The following is a 21,441-nucleotide window of genomic DNA, read 5'->3' on the forward strand; positions in this document are numbered from 1 at the left end:
CTAAGGGAAAAGAATTTCTTGTCAGCCTGCAAAGAGGTATGTGGGGCAGGGGGGTATAATTCTCTGATAGTAGACTTAAAATTTATTACTCTGGCCAAGAAAATAAACTTAATTATGTAATGAAATTTAAAATACAGAAAGCATTTCAAACCAGAAAGTGAAAGAGCAGTAAATAGTGTGGCTATTTTATCTAGAAGAATCAAGTTAGATCTTAAATATAGCTCACTCTTTACAACACAAAGGATTTCAAATAGACAAAAGCTTAAAATATATGTGTATGTTTGTGTGCTTTTTTAACCATAAAAAGCACTGGAACAAAACAGAAGAGGATTAAAAACAAAGAACAAACAAATCTTAAGTATGCATGGCTTTTCTACACAGCACAAAACCTAGAAAGGCACAGAAATACCAATAATGGGTTGGGGATGCAGCTTAGTGCTACAGCACTTGCCTACCATGCATGAGGCCCTGGGTTCAACACCCAGCACTGCAAAACAAAACAAAAAGCTCAATCAACCAACCAACCACCCAACCAACAAAAAAGCTAAAACAAGCATAAAGGAAGATTTTTTTTTCTTGTTTTTAAAAAGGCCACAACTAGAAAAATATGTACCACACATAACAGAAACAAAGATAATTTTTATTAATACAAACAAATCAACAGGAAAAGGGGTAAGAACCTACCAGACACAGGGGTAAGAGAGTATGGTATAGAGTTCATATAAAAAAGAAGATGCCTTTTATTTTATTTATTTATTTATTTATTTTTTTGGTACCGGGGATCGAACTTGGGTCCTTGCACTTGCGCAGCAGGCGACGAAACCACTGAGCCAAATCCCCGGCCCCAGGAAGATGCCTTTTAAATCATAAAAAAGGGTTTAATGTCACTTACAAAAAAGAATGAAAATTAAAGAATATTTTTCATCCGAGACTGGCAAAGTCTACAAAAATGAGAATATATGGTATTGGCAAAGATATATAGTTCAAGTGTTTTTCACACTTTATTGCTAAATGAGCACAATGACTTTGGAGGGAATTTGAAAATAGCTACCAAAATTAAAAATTAAATATACCCATTGATCCAATGACTTTACTTATAGACATGTATTTGTTGCACTTATATACCAAGAGGTATTTATAAGAGAATGGCAAAAGATTATAAAACAAGATATGGCCCTTCAAAACAGGATTGATTATGTTAAAAGATAATAGTCCTACCATTTTGAATAGTCCTCAAAATATATCACTAGCAAATGAAAGGTGGAAATATAATAATCTTTTCTCCATGTAGAAATAAAAATCATGTTTACTAAATGCTATTAAGCTACAACAATTTTACGGGTAAATCATTAAAAATGACAAATCAAAATCACTACTGTGATTTTCAGATACTACACTCAGTACAATAAACTACAAACTAAGTGTAGTATCTAAAATGAACAATTCAGTGGTACCTTGGTTCACAAACTTAATTTTCTCCACAATTCTAGTCGCAAACTGAAATGGACAAGAACTGAATCAAATACACCCATAAGGTCAACACTGAATTTGATTCGGTTCTTGTCCAATTCAGTTTGCGACCAGAATTGCGGGAGAATCAAATTCATGAACTGAAGAACCACTGTATTCAGTTTTTCTAGGTAAAAATGTAAAATATAAACCCTGGAATAGGAGAGCATCAGACTTCAAACAGAAAATTTTGGTTCTTTTCTAATCCAAGAAAACAAACAGGAGGACATACCAAAACTCTGGATCTTGATAGTCCTTGGTTCTCACTGAACACAACCTTGCCAGGCAGGCAGTCTACAAAGTAGACTGTAGAATCAATTCACTGAAATATTATGACGTTAACTGAAAACATCAAATCTGTAGATTTTCCAATATATAAAAAGGTCACTGTCACAACAGGATTTATTGTTATAAAATATTAAAAATTTAGCATGTACCCACTTACTCCCAATTGTTTGTCTCTAAGTAGTAAAAATCAGTTTAAAAATAATCTTGAGTGTTGAGGATAGCCTAGTGGTAGGGCACTTACTTATCAGCATGGGTGAGGCTCTTAGTTTGATTCCCTGCACTGTAAAAACAAAAGGAACACCTCCCAACCTTGATAGTATATGCCTAATAATATCTCTTAAATTAAAAAGACTGTTGTTTAATAGAAAATTAAAAGAAAATTAAAGACTCTACAAAAAGAAATTCAGTAAGTTATCGGTCATCCGATACTGGAATACTATGCAGCCATGAACAAATTCAAGAAAGCTTACAACATATAGATTTGGAATGATATCTAAGACATGCTGTGAACAAAGCAAGATTAATTTAAATGACATAGGAAGAAGGAAGAATCATATATACTTACTTGCTTATATATGTCATACATTCGCCTGGAAATCAATATAAGAAACGCATCTGGGGAAGGGAAAATGGTGATTGGGCTAAGAGCAGAAGGACACGTTTTACTAAAGACTTGCTTCTGAATAGTCTCCTGAATACTGAATGCTCTTCAGTTTAGAACCACATAAACATATTATGCCTTCAAAAATAAAAATAACTTTAAAACTTAAGTGAAACATGTCTGTGGCATTGCTTGGCACTTTAAAGTATTTGTGATCTTTCTTTGGATGTCACGACACTGCTTTTCCTCTTTCCTTGCAAGAATATAGTCTTATGTACTGTTAGCTAGTATTATTTCATAAACACATTGCAAGGAATATACTTACAGTTCCACCCATGTGTGGGGGCAGGTATTCTACACTGACATACTCCTGGACTTCACTTTTACTTGTAAACTTCAGCAAATTCACTGCTTCTGGGCCAAGCCAGGTTTTCACAATTTTGAAAGCAGCTGAAAAAAAGTCACATCATTAAAATTCTTTTCATTCTCTTTATCAATTACTTTATTGTACGAGCTAATCCAGGTCTTTTTGTGACTGTCCCTTACAGGTTTCAAATGTTCCATGAAGATTAAATGACCCTGATGATCATTAGTAAACTTATCAGGGTCTTGATCTCTGAATGTCCATCAATGATCTTAATCACTAAGATTTCTAGACCTTTGAATCAAACTGTCACATGACCCAGGGAAGAGCTACACAATCGTGAAGAGCCACTGTGAAGAGCCATTTGCCCTATGGTTCTGATAGACACTCAATGGGAAAAGCCTTCCCAAAGGAGAAATCAGGAAGAGAAGGGAGTAGCCCTGGTATGGGTGTGAACCAGACCCAGATTTCCTTCCTAACTCTAAATTCTGCCTTTTTCCCAGGCCCTGCAGTTTAATAACTGTGGGGAACTGATAGAAACTACAAGAATAAACTGTTAGCAGACACAGCTATTTAGTAATTACAATCTTGTCCTGTCATGCCATTTCTTACTTACACTTAAGTTTTAAAACCTCATTTCTAATGTGACACTCAAAAGCCTATTTTAGAGCAACTAAAAGTAGAATTCTGCATTAGATGTGCAAAAGTATCAATAGAATAAAACAGGAAATAAGAGCAGCATGACAAACACTTAGTAGCTCAGAAAAGGACATTTTTACTTTGGCTCACTGTGATTCAATTTTTTTTTAACAACAACATTTAAATTTTCATTAATTTCAATTTTAAAAGCTTGCGAGTTGACAGGTTTGAAGCTTTGCTGCTGGAATTAAATCGTGCTAAATCTGATTTTTAAAATAGCTTTGAGATATATTATTTACAAATGATACTAGTCATGGGTTTTCAAAGATGCCCTGTGTCAGGCTCAGCGAGTTCTCTGCAGTGTCACAAAGAATTAGCCTCACTCAAATCGTGGTCAGTCCTTTGCTATCAGCTTTCCAGAGATAATCTTCATGTCTGCTAGGACTGTATTTGTCCAGGGACCTGAATCATACTGGGTCAATACATTTAGGGTGGGAGTTGGCTATGGAGGAAAGACTGGTATGTGACTTAGGTTAGGGGCTTTGGGTAAACTGATACTAGGAGACTGGACGCAAATCAACCAGGAAGGGGTCAGTTCACGTTCATGTAACACTTCTTGTTCCGTCTCTTAAGTACTTTTATCACATAAGGCTACTAGATTTTGTCAAATGCTTTTTTGGTGTCCACTAAAATGATCATGTAGTTCCCCCCCTTCATTCTATCAATATGGTAGCTTAAATTGGTTTCCTTTTTTTTTTTTCTGTCTTTTGGTTTCTTGACACTATGTAGCTTAGACTGGCCTCAAACTCACAATGATCCTCCTGCCTCACCCTCTCCCAAGTGCTGGGATTATAGGCGTGCACTCCCACCCCCTTGGTTTTCATATGTTGAAACAACTTTGCATTTCTGAGTAAATCCCCCTTGGTCATGGTGTACAGTGCTTTTTATATTCCGCTGAATTCAGTTTGTTAGTACTTTCTAAGGATTGGTGCATCTGTATTTATAAGGGTTAAGATCTGTAAATATGTATGGTACTTTATTTTTCCTGTGTTTGGTTTCAGGAGTATATTTTCCTCATAGAATGAGTTGGGAAATATTTCTTCCTCTTCTATATTTTAGGATGGTTTACAAAGGATTGGTATTAATTTTTCTCTAAATAATTCATAGAAATTTTTTTTTTTTGGTACTGGGGATTGAACTTGGGACCTTGCGCTTGGCAAGGCAGGCGCCAGAACCACTGAGCTACATCCTTGGCCCCAATAATTCATAGAATTTACCAGGGAAGCCATCTGAGCCTGAGCTTTTCTTTGTGAGATGTTCTGTCATTACTAACTCAATTTGGCTATACTTTCATTTTGATTCTTTCCGAGTCAGAGTCAATAGCTGGTGGATTTGTAAGAATTTATCCAGTTGATAAGATACCTAATTTCTTGGCATATGTTTGTTCATAGTATTCCCTTATAGTCCTTTTTATTCCTTTAAGGTCAGTACTGATGTTTGTTCTTTAATTCCAGATTTTATTAATTTAAGTCTTTGTTTTTTTATCAGTTTAGGTACACATTTGCCAATTGTGTTGAACTTTTCAAAGAACCAAATTTTAGCTGTGTTGCTTTTCTCTATTGCTTTCTATGGGACAACAGCCTTTTAAAAATATCAATGACAGGGCTGGAGATTTAGCTCAGTGGTTCCACCGCCTGCCTTGCAAGCACAAGGTCCCAAGTTCGATCCCCGGTACCAAAAAAAAAATAAAGAGAATTAATGCACATTCAGAGGATAACATTAAATTTACAATCACTCTGAAGTTGGTAAAATGTTTTTCAATGGTTTTTTTCAAAACTATCTCACCAAAAAATATATTCTATCAAAAGGGCCATGTGACTACAATGATTTGGGGTGAATATTAGATTTATCCCATCTTCTTCCTCAATACTTAAAGTCCATGAGAAAATCTAGCTAAAATCTGTGTTCTATGACATACCATATATATGGGTTGACAAATTGAGGCTTCTTATTATTGTTTACCTAAATGGTTGTATATCTTGAGGCTGTTTTTAGGAAACATTAGTGGATAACCTGAGTCTGGGGGATAGAATGTCATCTCTATTTGCTTAGGAATAGCTTTTGACAACTTCAGCTCTGGCCTCTTAAGAATGCACCCAATTACAATACAAACATTTCTTTAAACAGCTATAGTAACTGGCAAAGAAAGAAAAAAGCAATTCAGACATTTTGTTTTAGGAAAACATAAATAATACACTCACCATTCATTATCCAAGGCATATCAAAGATGACTATTTTTGCTGAAAGATGAAAAAAATTTAATTGCATGTGACTTATACCTTTACAATATCACTTATACTTAGCCTAGAAAAACTGGTAACTTACATGTATGTAAAAACTGAGCTGCTGGCTAAGTCCTAATCTAGTGATGTGTGAGCAGTGCCAGGACTGAAGTAACACCTCACAGTGTTGATGGGCCTGCCCCGGAAGAAGACTCACGGGAAATTAATAAAGCACTGCTACTGTCCTTTGGCAAACAGCCTGTTCCTTTGTTCATTTATTGCTGTTGTTGTTTACAAAAAGGTACAAAAGAAAATAGTTAAGTGGGTAAGTGGAGTCTTTGGATGGAGCATGTCACATCAGTGCTGACGGCGACGGCACTTCAAAACAATTTTCAAGTCTAATTCATGGCTTCAATCATAATTTTCTAGAGATTTTACTGTTAAACCAGTCGCACAGTTGTCTTTTCCCCTTTTAATAAATTACTGTTTCAGGAAAAAATACTTTTACTTTTTAACATATTATGAGTTCCAGGAAGCCAATAATTCCAAAGCATATATGAATATTATTTACATACTGAGTTGAAGATATTAAACAGTCCTATTACCAACTGTGAGAAAGAACAAGAAACCACAAAAGGGAGCTTTGATATCCAATTCATTCTTCTATTATGATGAATCAAGATGTAATTTCATTCTTCTCTGAGCAGAGAACCTCCTAGAGTGGTTATGTTAACGTAGTTAAGTAAAACCACACACAAAAGAACACAAGGTATGAGGAAAGAGGAAGTTTGGTGCTTAACATTCCAATCTTCACCTGAGATATGCTTAAAATATGACAGTTATATTTCATGGCAGATTTTGAGGAATAATCAATTTAAGATCCCACAAAATTCAGTTGTTTGCAAAGCTACATTATGTTGGTAGAATATATGCATCATCTATAGTTAACTGAAATGAACAACACTGAATTCATGATAATAAAGATCCATGAATTTCTTAACAATTTTCTCAAAAGAATCTTGGATGGATTTTATAAAGTAACAATATTTATATTATTTCTAAGTGACTCTTTACAAACTCCTTTAGATAGCTCGATAAAACAGGTAGATTATAGAGTTTCATTTTGTTCACAAGAGGAACCAGCTAATAATAATGAGTAGTGATTCCCTATTAAAACTCTGACTAGCACTGATCAGCAAGTATTACCGAATCAGGGTACATGCCAGATACAGCAAAAACACACAAGGAACAACAGAGCCTACAGGGCCTGTTCACTGTCTTTATCTAGGAACATTCACAAATACTCTCTTTGAAGTGATGAAAGTGCAGAGCTAAGGGTGGCAATGACTCTCAACATCCATTATGCTTTTGTCAGCTCATTTCACATCAACAATAATATGAAAGCACGCCAGAGTAAGATGATTTAGGGAGTTATGCTTTGGTGTCACCTGAGTCATGAGTCCCAAAAGACCCTCAGTGTGGTATTCACCATGAGTATGCCCAGGCAGACCTGTGAATTTCCTGTATATGTAGGTTGGTAGCTTGTTTTTTCCAGGGAAAACCCATAACATAAATCCAACAAATCAAAAACAAGTATATAAGGTTTAGCAGTTCTTCAGGTAATTAATGTAAGAGTTATGATTAAAAATGAGCAAACATAGGGGCCTGGCATTTAGCTCGGTGGTGCCGCACCTGCCTCACAAAGTGCAAGGTCCTGAGTTCGATCCCTGGTACTGAAAAAAAAAAAGAGCAAACAAACTACAAATACTAGATTCAAATGTAGTACATTCTAGTGAAGTTATTTTGTGCTAATTTTTTTGGGGGGGTTACTGGGGATTGAACTCGGGACCTTGTGCTTGCGAGGCAGGCAGCAGAACCACTGAGCTAAATCCCTGGCCATTTTGTGACAATTTTAAAATACAAGCTAGTAATACACTGTACTTCATATATCAATATTATTTATTATACAGTATGTTTTATCAACATTGTTTACTCTTTCATGCAAGAAGTTTTATATAATAAATGATATTTTAAATGAATTTCTAAGTTGGAAGATCAGTAATTACAGACTAATCTTATAAATAAATATATGTTTGTATGTACCTGTATGTGTGTTACGGCATTCCATATATACAGACTAGAAGTTAAACTCTAAAACTGTAAAGGACAATAATTACTTATGAAAAGTTTTCCTTTATCTATCACGACACATTTAAAACTTAAGGAGAAAACAATGTTTCAACTATGCAACTCTATAATAATATAAGGCTCCACAATTCTCAGACATTGGCTACAGTTTCAATATATTTTTATAAAGGAGTAAGTTACTTACAGAGGTATTTAGGGTAATAAACCTTAAAGCAGTTGATGATAAACCGTACAAAGTCCAAGTCCTAAAATAAAGATTAAATCTTTAAGACTGTTCACATTAGAGGAGTTGAAACTGTACATTTGTAAAGGTGATAAAATTATTACATACAAATAATACAATTACTAAATTGTTAAAAACTAAGTTCATATATAAATGCCTGTATTTCTAAGGATTAAGGTAATATATTATTACTTTATTTATAATATTCAGTCCTAAAATTCAGATGAAGAAATGAGATTCTTAGCCATGTTTTAAAATCATTCATATTACCTCAAATTAGTAATACACTTCAGGCTGCTAAGGGAACAGAATGTGGATTTAAAAGCAATCCCTACAGAAAAATTCTAAAAATCTATTGAACTAACGCATTATTAAAGGAAGTATGCACAGTTTAAAACTTGACTACTTGGAATAATAATATGTGTATCTAAACTCCAGTACAATATTTGCTTTCTAAACCTGATTTTTAACCTCGAAAAACAGCTTCAATAAAATATACAAGTTAATCTTATCACACTGATCTGTTATATTTACTTTACTCCTGATCACACTGACCTGTTGTATCTACTTTACTTCTGGCTTTTTTCCCTTTATTCAGGGATCTCAGATTAGATCTTTAGCTATACTCAAGGTTGTTCACTGAGTGTAATTTCTAGGCGACTTTATAAACATGGTTACCTGCCTAGTTCTAATGCTCTGAGTACAGCAACAGGAAATTAGAGGTCATTAGGGATATCATTCACATATCATTTTGTATTACTCCATCGCCACAGGCTGTCTCACTAATCCCAATCGACCACCTTATAAAGGCTGCTGGATGAAAGACATAACCAGGCAAAGGAAAATGTGTCACATTTACTGAAAGGCAGATTGCGCTAGAGATGAGCATTTATAAAATCAGCCCTGGCATCTGAGTTACAGCGGCTTTAATTGCAGCAAACTGAAAGTAAGTGTCCTGACCTATCTTAAGGACTTATTATGGGAAAAATCTTAGTGAGTAATAATACTGTATAAATTATTGTATCTACTGTGCACAGTTCCACAATTGGTAGTTAAATAAGAGTTAAAATAGATGAGAAGAACTAATAATATCCTTGCTCATCAAATCCTGAGCTACTGTTAATTCGAGTGGACTTGGTAGAATGCAGCTGGTTATATCTATTAGTGGGGCCTGTATTAAATAGCTCCTTGAAGCCTATTGCTCTAGATTCTAAGGGTGATTTTGGTTTTGAATGTGTATTAGTCATTATCTTGTAAAATATCCTTCCTTTGAGAACTCATGAAAGATTTTTCTTGTGGTTCAACTATCAGAAATGGACACTTCTCCTAAAACACTGGTTTTAAAATATGGCCATTGTGTAATTTTAAATGATTCTATTTCATTCACGCAGGCAGCTGTAACCGGTAGCTAAACTGATAGCCTATTCTAACAAATGAGATGCTTTTGTTTTGCCTTGTAATTCTATATACATCTTTATAAGCCGACTTAATATTTTTGTGAATTGTGAGGGCCATATATAAAAATAAATTACTCAGTAAGATTCAAGTAAGTTAAAACATAATAAAGACTAAAATATTTAGTAATGCAAATAGTTCATTTACTTATTAAGGTTGGTGAGATAGCATAAGCAGCCTGAAAAAGTCAGACAGCTCAAGTCAATTTTCTACCTCAATACTTGGTAACAGAAAACACTGGCATGTATTTTTCATGGTTGTGTGTTAATAAATAGGAAGCTATCATACTGAAAGGATAAGAGAATTATGACTTACATTTATGGAATATTTACTCATTGAAATAATTTGATTAAATTTTGAACATAAAATGATTTATTCTATAATTTAAAACCCATTCACATGGAAACTAGGCTGGAAAATTCCATGACACTGGATTCTTAAAAAGAGAAACAGAAACATGAAAAAAAAAATCTGTGGCTTCACTACCCCCAAAACAACAATTCTTTTCAGACTGTTTTTTATTTAAGTCTAATGTTTCTTTTTTTGGGGAGGGACTATGAATCACCATATTACAGTATTATAACCTTTTTCATTAAAAGCATTCTCTGATATTCCCACAAATTCTTTACAAATGTTTTCTACATACATTCCATCAATTAGATATACTATAATTTATCATTTCATCATATAGGACATTTGCTTTTCCTAATTTTTCACTATTTTAAATGACATTCTGAAAAACATTTTGATGTACAATGCATTTTTTGTCTTTAGGATTATTTCTTTAGAATAGGTTTCCAAAAGTTAGTTACTAAGAAAACAGGATGAATATGAACACTTTAAGGTTCTTAACATACTGTTCCAAATGGATTTCCAAGAAGATTTCAACAGACCTCTGAGTAAGTCTACAAATGCTACCTCACTGCTACCAGAATCAGCCATGGTTTAACATAAAAGTACCAACATTTAGAAAAAAAATGTGCCAACTGATCTCAGTTGCTGCTGATGGGTCTGTAGTTACTGCTAAGGAACAAAGAGGCCAAATTAAAGACTGGTTGGTTTGGCCCTTTTTTCTTTTTGAGACGGCAACTCGTTATGTTGCCCAGACTGGCCTGGAACTCTTGGGCTCAAGTGATCCTCCTGCCTGAGCCTCCTGAGTGCTGGGATCATAGGCGTGCACCACCATGCCTGGTGATTGACCTAGGTTTTTGAGGTTGGCAAAATCACCTAAAGAAAACAAGTATCCAAAGCCAGTCAATTCAAACACATAGAAAACAAATCCAAATAAACAAAGTTCAACAGAATCACAAAGTGCCGTACGTGCAAATGTAAACATCTTACAATTATAAAATATGATATAAATGTAATGTCATCAAAATCATATACGACTTTACTCGATATTTAATGAGTGTATTCCTCTGTGTGCCAGGCATGGGGGTGAGTGGTACAAGGTATAAGCCTTGGTAGAAAACATCACTGTTATATCAACTCATGCTCTCCCAGGCTTGGCATCCTACCTCTCCATCCTGCATATCAGACAAGGAATATTTATAGGAAATCTAATGTGAATACCAAATACTGAAGCAAATCCAATCGTCTGCAAACCCAATTCCATGTCTGACTTCACTCATAATATAAGGCAAAAAACCCCCCCCCAAAAAACAAATCCCAAACATAAGTTAGTTAGCTCCATTTTACAGCAGTATTTGGTTGGCAGGGAGGACAAAAGAGAGGGAGGAAGCCAGGATAAACGATAATTTAGAGGTAATAAAAAATGCTTACCATGCTATTTAGTCCACTTTCGGACAGGTCAAATATCACTGTGACAGGTTTTCCATTTTCTCTCTTAGCGTAACGTTCCAACCAAAATGCTGTAAGCTTCTTTTTGTCCATTATCGTTTTCTGGTCTTTTATGTGATACTTCACCCTGATCCAGACTTTAAACGAAGAAAAGATAAAAATAAGGACAAGATTTACAGAATTTTAGTATTATTATACATATATAGCCTTTCTCTTGACATGTTTCTTCATTTATAATTCATTTTGTTTCTCAGATTAAAAACATCTTTCTTTTAAATGCACTTGGGACCTTTAAAGAGTAACAGACGTAAACTAGTATTCTTTTCCTTAGTAAATAAACAAATTTCACTTTTAAGTAAGGGGAAAAAGAAAATGCAGGTGAGCAAACACTGCTTGATAATAACCTAAAAGTGCTCTTCAGTGTGCTTAAAAAGAGAGCCAATGGTTCTGTCAAACCCTAGAAGAAATGGTCATCCCAGAGGAAAAGCACTGACGTCACAGGTGTGATGGAGGCTGCGCATGTGAGCAGAGCATGGCAAACCCTTCAGGTGGTGGCAGCTGAGACAAAATGTGATGCGTGGGGAGAGAAGGTGCTAAATAGAGAAGGGCTGGGCTTGAAGAACTTTAAGTGAAATGCTAGGGCATTTTGATTTTCCTATTTCAAAACACCTCTTGGACAGTTGGAGGGAGGGTGGAATGGAAGAGGCAGGGAATGCAACCTAACAGGCTACAGTATGGAAAGAGACTGAGAACCAGGGAGTGGTATTTAGGCCCAGAACTGAGGAAGTGGCTGCTAGTGACGGAAAAGGGGCCACTTGAAGCTATATTAGAGGAAGAGGCAATAAATGGGCTTGAGCTTGGCAATTCATAAAGAGGGCAGGTGGTAAGATGTGGAAGGTCAGTTGTGGGTCTTTTTGAACGTGGCTGAAACACAGCCAAGTGGCACCAGTTGGTGGGCACGTGGGTGCATGTGGCCTGGGAACTGTGTAAGATCCCCACTGTGTATGGGGGGGCTGAAGCTGCCAATGTGCCTGAGATGACCCAAGGAAACAGCATCGGCTGGAAAGTAAAAAAGGCCAAGAAAGGAATGCAGCCTGGGAAACACAGTTTAGGGGGAGGTGGCACAAGAGCTATGAGAAAAGAATGAAAGGGAAGAGGCGGCGATATGAAGAATATACAAAGGGAATATTGTTAAAATACAGCCCAGATCACAAGCTACAGCAAAGGCAAGCAGGATGAGCACAGGATGCCTGTTCAGTCTGGGCCTCAAAAGTGCTTCCCAAGGCCCAACCTTGGTACGAAAGCAAGCTGGATCCAGGGCAAGTGGGAAAGAAGAACAACAAAAGGAGTCACTTGAGCAACAGAAATGACTGTTACCATTCCTCTTGTTATTACACTCCTTTCAGAAAAAGCTAAGGGGAGAAGATGATGGGAGACATGAATAAAGTCCATTTAGCAACCTTTTGTGATTTCCATAAAAATACCGGGTCAAATGTTAACACCATGTATAGTTAAATTAGAAAGAAGACAATGACTACATCAAATATTTTGGCTCTGTTACAGGATGCACCATTTACTTTTATCACCTACTTTATTAAAATGCAAACAGTGTGCACAACTACTAGTATCTGACACTTGGTAAAGATGGTCCTAATGATCCTCAAATGCATGACTTTCCATATGCTACATGTGGAGAAAGTTCTGCTAATTACTAATTCAACTGAGACAGATACCTGCATTTAAATCTTGAAAAGCCAGTGCATAAATTAAATATACTTACACAATTTGTTTCCTTCTTTGTCATAACCATGGAGGTAAATAGCACCAACTTCTAATAACCATCTGGGAATGGAGGATTCATTAAGGTCTAAAAAGTGACAAATTTTCATCAGTAATTATAATTTAGGTTCCTAAAAATGTAAAGGTAATGTTATGTAGCAGCTCTGAAATAAAGAAAAGATATCACTTATTCAAACATCAACAAGAACTCTGGCAATAAAAAAGGAAACAAGCTAAGGACAAACAGGTGACAGAAATGGAAAAAGTTCATTTCTTTTGACATGTCAGCTCTTATTTATATGGCTACATTTCCACATTCTGCTTATGTTTCACATGATAATTTAACTTGTGAACTATTGTATCACTACTAGACAATTTCAGCGAAACGTAGTAGGGTCTCAGGATGTAGCTCACTGGCAGAATACATCCTGAGCATACATGAGGCCCTGGGTGGAAAAAAAAAACCATGTTGTTAAATAGTAACATAGCCTCAGAATTAATGAAAAAAATTACTTCAGTTTTCCTAGTAAAATGGTACTTTTATGCAAAGTTTGGTATCTAATAGACTCTAAGGCACTTCACAACCTTGGGGCAGGTGGAAAATAAGAACAGGCAGCAAACATCAAAGCTTTTGTTTCCTTCACTCCATGAACCTGCATATCAGAAGGAATATTTGTAGGAAATTCTCTTTCCACACCCCACCCCATCATATCTCTGCTCTGGGCCACCAGAAACTATCAATTCTAAATGAGAACACAAGTAGTGTTTAGCTTAAAGGTTTATTCTGTACTTCAATGACTTAAAAATATCAGGTTTATACTTTTTTTTTTCTTGACTAATAAGTGCTTTAGTGTTTGCTGAATAGGTTTTATATTTCTAATCACCTCATTTCTTAGATAGTCTTTTCCTCAAGGATTCCTTGTACAAGTAGAAAGACTGCAAATCTACTCTAGATTTATGTGTTGACTGTTTATGTTAGGTCTTCAGACTCAGTCACTCCAGAGTCTATAATCTTCCAGGACAGGGAATCCTTCTTTATAGCTAATTGAAATTGACAGTTATGCCAGTTTCTTATTAAATCTTTAAGAAGGGAAATTCTTCATATATTTGAACATCATTTTAAAACTCCCTCCAAGATTTAAAACTCTCATTTTTGGGGAGAAATTTCCAATCTAACAGTGGATCTAAAACTTGAGAAGTTCAAGAGATGGCTGCAATAAGTACCTTGGGGCTAAGCTTGCTTTTCTGGGATCCCCATGCACTTAGCAATTCTACGTGAAATACTCATAAACACAAGGAACTCGGGGGACAGGGAAAGATATGGGCAATAACTCAGAAAACCAGTGTCTCCTTATTTCTCAAGCTAGTAGAGAAGATACTGTCTTGCTGTTGTTTAATGGTATTCAACTAAACACAGATTAGGAGACCACTGTTGAGTGTGATTCTGCTTCCTGATAATTTGATTTCCTTATGAATCATCGTACTTTTATAAGATTTTTTCAAAGCTTTTCCTTTGAAAGTATTATTAGATCTTTATAAATACATAGATTCTGGTGTTTATGATGACTGCTCACAGCATGTACTAATACACAATCAGATAAATGCAAAATAGTAACACTCATGCAGGTGACACTTCATCAAAGTTAAACTGAACAGTTTACCATTGACAGAAAACTCTTTTCTCCACTGAAAACTCTCATCAATCATCTTCAGTGTATCGTCCACAACATTATGTCTCCAGTGTAAGTAACTTTCAACCCAGGTATCATCTTGCTGTAGTCTTTCAACATCTCGTGGATCATATTTTTCTGACTTATCTAGGGGAAAACAGCAATAAACATTCAAATTAGATTAATTCTGCAACGAAAAATAATAAACACTAATGCCAAAGGAGACAAAAGACCTGGGACAAAGTCAAGCTTTGTTTTTTTCTTTTTGAGATACTGTCTGGGCTGCCCTTGAACTCACCCAGTAGCCTACACTGACCTCAAACTCACAGCAATCCTCCTAGCTCAGCCTCCAGAGAGCTGGGATTACAGGTGTGTACCACCACACCTGGCTCGAAAGCCAAGCTTTTTGAGGCTAGACATAGGAACATAATTCAGATGAAAATGCAATTTAACACATTCATGACAGGGCTGTAATTCATGTCTCACTGCTGGGTGGGTGGTACATGCATGACTATCCCACTGGGCAGCTTTTTAATTTTAGGAGTAAAAAGAGTGACAACAGTGGTTAGAACTGTTTGCACCACCAGTGGTACAAGCCATCTGATGGGACAGTTATGCATGTCACTAGTGATTCAAGCCAGTGAGAACATGTTAAAAGTTTCATAAAATTTCTAAATGAGAGGAGAACAAAGTTATGTAAAGACTGCAGACTAAGTGTATAGTCTGGTGTGGTGGCACATGCCCGTACTCCCACCTAGCCAGGAGGCTTAGGCAGGAGGACCACTTGAGTCCATGAGTTTGAGACCAGCTTGGGCCACACAGTGAGACCTTGTATCAAAACAAACAACCCTAAAAATATGACCATAGTAAAATATTCAGCATAATCCTCTAAAATTACAACCAACATCTGAGATCAATTTTATGAACTTGAAATTATTAAGGCAGTTGCCAGAAAATAATTTTTTATACAGAAATAACCTAGTTATTCAAAAAAGACAGCTGCTTTATCAAGTGTCATAAAAAACTAATCACATATGCAACATTACGGTATTTGCTATTTTCAGACTCTGAGGACAACATTTCAAATAATTTATTGGGATAATTATTTTCTTTTTTCCAGTACCGGAAATCGAACTCAAGGCCTTGTGCTTGCCAGGCAGGCGCAGTACCTCTGAGTTACTTCCCTAGCTCTCGGGATAATTATTTTCAAAATAATTTCCTCATTGTCTGCCAAGATACATATTATTTTCCGCCTAACCTTTATATCAGATATTCCTCCTTACCTGCCCTCTTCTATCTTCTTGTAAATGAACTCTCCTTATCTCTGTATAATCATCCGCACACATTATGCAAACCCTCCTTTCAGCTGCTTCCTCTTCCATGAAATTCCCTCTGTACCCTCTGTCAAAAGCAATAGGACTTGAACCAAGCCTTTCTCAAGGCACTTAGTTCTGAACTTGAATTACAGTTACTGGCACGCATGCCATATTTTCCAAATAGGCAGTAAAGGCCCAGAGCCTGTATGTCCTAAGAATCCACGGAAGTGGATGAGAGTAGCATCAATGAAAAGGCCTTCTTCAGTAAACATTTGTCAACATAATCTATTTTGTCTCAATGTTGTTCTTCCTCAGCTATCTATCTTTCCCAGGGGCCCAAGCAAAACCTCAGGAAAATTCTCAGGCTTCATTTCCTCTTCTTTCTCATCTAGTCAGCTGCCAAGTTTTATAGATTCTACCCCTCTTCATTTGCATTGCCTTTATTTCAGGGCCCCAGAGATAATGCCGTTCCCCGCCCCCCGCCCCCAAATAAGACCTAAGTGGAAAATAATCAGCCTTGAAAAGTAGAGGTCAAAACTACTGGCCCCAGTCAGCCTATCCCTGCCTTACCTGCCTTACAGAGTAGCCACCGAACAAGAGAACAGTGATGGCAGGTAAGGCAAGGATAGGCTGATTGGGGCTGGCATTGTTGATCTCTGCTTTTCAAGGCTGATTATTTTCTGCTTAGGTCTTATTTTCGGGGAAACAAGGGCTAAAAAGGCAGGAAAATATTCTGCAAAATACTGTACCTAAGTCTGCATAGCAATGGTTTCCTGATGAGTCATTTTTTTCCAAACAAATATAGTGGTCTATGAAAAAGGTGACTGATACAGTTGGCAACTCGAAGGTACCACGCAGTGTTTTATGTGTACTTCCCAATTTTCTCACACAAGGTTAAAAGGACATGTATCAAGGTCAAGATTTAGTAAAATTTACTGTATTATCATATGATAATAGTTTCGACCTCTAGGCTTCTGAAAGTCTTAGGCAGCCCTTAGGTCCCAGACTACACTGAAAACTACTTATAATAATATTTGGCAAGTGGTAAAATCTCAGTGATCAGCCAGAATAAGAAAAATAAAACATTGTTACCATTACTATTGGTAATACTATCACGAGGGATAGCATAAACAAGATAGTGCCCATTACTAAGAAATTTAAAGCCCAGTGGTCTTTGATAGCTTTCAAGGAAGTATATCTTTGAAATTAGAAGCTTCCACTAATATTAAAGTGATTAATTATTGTTGTTAACAGACATGTTCTCACACATGAAATGCTGATTTTTCACTATTTAGCTCTGGACCAACAAATGAAAACCGGAAGTGGGGGGAGACAGATGACTGAAGAGGGGAGCATGTGGGGCTTGGGAGAGAGACAGGAGAAAAGTGAAGGCAGAAGGCAGTAGAAGACAAGGGGATGAAACAGAGGGGAGAGAGAGAATAAGACAGAGAAAGAGAAAGTCAAGGGAGGCAAAGGCAGACAGAAGATGCATAAAGAAAACTGAGCACTCAAGCTAAGCATGACCCAGGGGCCAGAAACAAGGCCAAGAGGGAATAACTCACTGTGCTTATGACAACATTTGTTGTGTTCAAACACAGCCCTCAGACAACTGAGCCCTTAGGTGACTGGGTATTTTCAGTAAACCAATTCTTTGGTGAGTCCAGAAGGGTTTGAACAGGCCTCCTCCAGTGGGGCCTGTAAGAGGTAGTTAGGTCATGAGGGCTTCTCTCTTAATGGGAGGAAGGCCCTCATAGAAGAGGCTTTGTATTCTACAAGCTGAGGCCAGGGGAATGGGAGAGTCTAGGTCACTTCTCAAAAAACAAAAATCCAAGCAAACAAACAAAGAGGCTTCACACACTGTTAGCTAGACTGCCCTTCTGCTTTCTGCCATTTGAGGGGCTCATCAAGAAGGGGCTCAGCAGACAACGCTGGCGCCCTGATCTGGGACTTCCCAGCCTCCAAAACTCAGAGAAAACGAATTCTGCTCTTTAGAAATTAACCAGTCTGGGGTATTTTGTTATAGTGGCACAAAACAGACTATGACAAGTTGTTACAGGAAGTAGCTAAAGATGTATGCTTAAAAGACATTTGAAGATATAAAAGTACATGACTGCATACACATACCTAGCACATCATTTTGAAAGACTTTGTCTATCAATGATTAAAGTGTAGAGATGATGAAAGGTTTAGTTTTCTACATAGATATATTATATTCTCATAATACTTTATCTTTATTACTTTCATCTTGCTACGGACTAGTAAAAACACCACAAACTAACATTAATAAAACTATGAGCATACCACACCTCTGGTTCATTGACCCATTTCATTTTAAATATTTGTTCTTATACAAGTTTTTCTCTGTAAATTGGCCTTATATTTATCTGAGCGTAATCATCACCAAATAACTAACTCTAGCATGCCATAATCCACATGACAATGGCAACTGACCCCTAGGGACAGACAGAACTAAATGTTCTGGGTTAAAGATTATTTCTCTCTCTCAGCTTTTTATCTCTCTTCTACACAACATACTTAAAAAAAATAAACTGTGTTACAAGATAAAGAGACTATAATTCTTACTTGTAAAACAGAGTGTCATCACCAACAGGTTAGATACTGTGTTTTAAGGTTCACAAATGTGAAACATTTCTACTCCACATTCAGGATATGGGGTAGAGTGATGGAATCAGAAGGGCCATGCTGCCATGTATAGGCAGACTGAGCAAGTTCCTTTGGGCTTTACTTTCTTCTCTGTAAAATGCAGATACGAACTGCCTACCTATAGTCTTTGAAAGATCAAGAATATTGAAAAATTTAAACACTATATAAATGGATTTCTATTAATATGAAGTAGAATGTCAACCATGAAAGACTAAATTCAAATTTACTTCCAGTTAACTAGTTAAGAAAATCTTACAAATTTGTTATTATAAATGTGTCAACATTTCAGATAAACATGGAAAAAATACAAAAGTATTCTGATATTGAAAATTAGAGGACAATTTTTTTCCCCAGTATTGGTGACTTAACCCAGGGCCTCACACTAAACTATATCACCAGCTCTTTGTTTAAATTTTGATCTGCCTGCCTCAGCCTCCTGAGTAGCTCGAATTACAGGTGTGTGCCATCGTACCTGGCTAGATAAGTTACTAACTGGGCATCATAATGTTCAAAAGCAGCAATCATACAACTCTAGATCATGATAGCAGTTTAAAACATCTGATTTCTTATCCTCCCACGACTCTGAGCATGGATCCACTGAGAGTCCTGACAGGGCCTGGGAAGAGCATTTATATTAGGTGGAGTATTTCTATTGGCTGGACTGTGTAAGTATCAAAAATGGGAGTGATCCAGCCAAAATAACAATGTATTTCCTTAGGGGCATCCTCTGCTAGTTGGCTACAACCTATCTTAAATTTTTACTTTGGTGTGAAGCCATCAGTAAGACCTGGTGAGAGGTGATCTTTCATGATGGGATTAAGCCATTGGCCTACAGTGCTGATTCTCAAACTTCAGCATGTCTCAGAACCACTAGGAAGGGCCTGATAAAACACAGAGTACTACATTCCATCCCTAGGGTGTCTAATCCAAGGTGGGATCCATGAAGTGGCATATGTAACAAGCTCCTACATGATGCTGATGCTGGTGGTACAGGGACCACAATTTGAGAACCACCAGTCTACTGAAGGATTGGCAATTTTTTTCTGTATAGGACCAGATGGTAAGTATCTGAATATCCTAGGCTCTGAGGGCCACAGAGGTCCTCTGTTGCTGGTACTTCCTTGGGTGTTTGTGTGCTTACCTTCTTAAAAATAGAAAAAACATTCTAAGTTGGTGGACTGTAGAAAAGCAGGATTTTTCTGGTCTATTGCAGAGAAGAAGGGTGCTTTCTGTTTCAGTTGCTATTTTTCAAGAGCTAGATTCCTTAGCAGTCCTGAGCAAGAAAAGCTCAACTTTCAATACTGTTCTCCGGGCTCTCTTCACTCACCGGCCAGTTATCTGGGCTAATGAGGTATTAAGGACTTGGTCTACTGCTGCATATTGTGGATTCTGCTTCAGGCTCTGGTGTGAACACACTATCTACTATCTTCTGTTTGGCTCTTCTGGGTCAAATGGGAGAACGTGAGGCCAGTTGCATCACAAGCAGTACATTAATAATGCTCGTGAGAAAAGGTCATTTTAAGGGAACAGCTCCTCAGATCACATCCATAATGCCAAGGCTGTTGCCAGATGTGAGGGACAGCATGTGGGGACGTGACTGACTGAGGCTTTCTCCTGTCCAAGCTCTAGGTCTCGTTGTTTGGAAAGTCACCTGTCCATTCACCCTAACCCCCACCCATGACACACAGCAGATGTACATTACATCTTTGTTACTGAATGATTAGCCCCTTATAAGTTTGTTCCTAGTAGCCCTTGAGTTCCTTGAAGGCCCAGATTTTCAATAAGGGATTGCTTTATTCTCTCACCTTTTGAAAAGTTAAAAAGTTACAGAACAGAAAAAATGCTATCAAATACTTATGCAGTGGAGACCCAGAACTAACAAATAGTACCTTAGCTGGCTTCAGATTTGTTTTTGTAATAAAAGGATAAGAATGTTACAAATGAACTGAAATCCCCCTTAATCTTCCCATAAAAGCCTCATTTCTTTTGTTGTATTATTAAGCTGTTGCTCTCACAAGCCTATGACTGCCAAACCTTCAACTGTATCTTGTATTTTCCTTGTCATTTTGTTGTTTTTGTTTTTTGGGACAGGATCTCGCTATATAGTTCAGGCTGGCCTCCTGACTGTTGGGATTACACGAGTACACGACCACATCTGGCTTCCTTGTCATACTGATAAATTATCCTATATAATTGAGAGATAAATTTGTCAAAATATCATTTATACCATAAATACATACAGTTCATATTTTACAATTTGAAAATTAATTAACTAATAAGTATAATGTCGAAGGGAAACAGATGCAAGAAGCAATGGAAAGCAAAGAAATGGGCAAATTAGTGAAGAAAAAATCAACAGCATTAATAATAGGAATAAGGGAAATTTAAAGTAAAACATTACAAGATCCTGTTCAATATGAAAGTAGAGATATTAACTTTAGATTTTGTTGTTTTAAATGTGAATATTTAAGGTTAACTAGTGAAAGAATGAAAGAGGGATTGAATAAAAAATTCTCTGTAGCAAGAAGCAGGAAACAAACAAACAAAAAAGCATCATAGCCAGGCACAGTGGCATATGCTTGTAATCCCAGCACTCCGGAGACTGAGACAGGAAGATCTCAGCAAATTTAGGTCAGCCTGGACTATGTAGCAAGACCTTGCCTCAAAAAAATCAAGATAACTGGGAAACACATAGGAAGATGG

The 21,441-nt window shown here is 36.8% G+C and overlaps 1 protein-coding gene across 2 annotated transcripts in view; it reads right to left on the minus strand.

Annotated features, from left to right (window-relative positions):
- The window catches only part of Mospd2 (motile sperm domain containing 2), a 43,801-nt gene that overhangs the window by 11,749 nt on the left and 10,611 nt on the right, over nt 1-21,441 (minus strand). For both annotated transcript variants that reach the window (XM_004874859.4, XM_004874858.4), the window contains exons 3-8: nt 14,750-14,905; nt 13,090-13,176; nt 11,292-11,446; nt 8,016-8,076; nt 5,663-5,701; nt 2,724-2,848 (exon numbers count right to left, since the gene is read on the minus strand). In XM_004874859.4, coding sequence (XP_004874916.1) covers nt 2,724-2,848; nt 5,663-5,701; nt 8,016-8,076; nt 11,292-11,446; nt 13,090-13,176; nt 14,750-14,905 — 623 coding nt within the window. The remainder of the gene's footprint in view (nt 1-2,723; nt 2,849-5,662; nt 5,702-8,015; nt 8,077-11,291; nt 11,447-13,089; nt 13,177-14,749; nt 14,906-21,441) is intronic.

The sequence above is a fragment of the Heterocephalus glaber genome, unplaced genomic scaffold (genome assembly GCF_053883595.1).
Source record: "Heterocephalus glaber isolate CG9 unplaced genomic scaffold, H.glaber_assembly_v1.0 deba00001594, whole genome shotgun sequence".
Lineage (NCBI taxonomy): Eukaryota > Metazoa > Chordata > Mammalia > Rodentia > Bathyergidae > Heterocephalus > Heterocephalus glaber.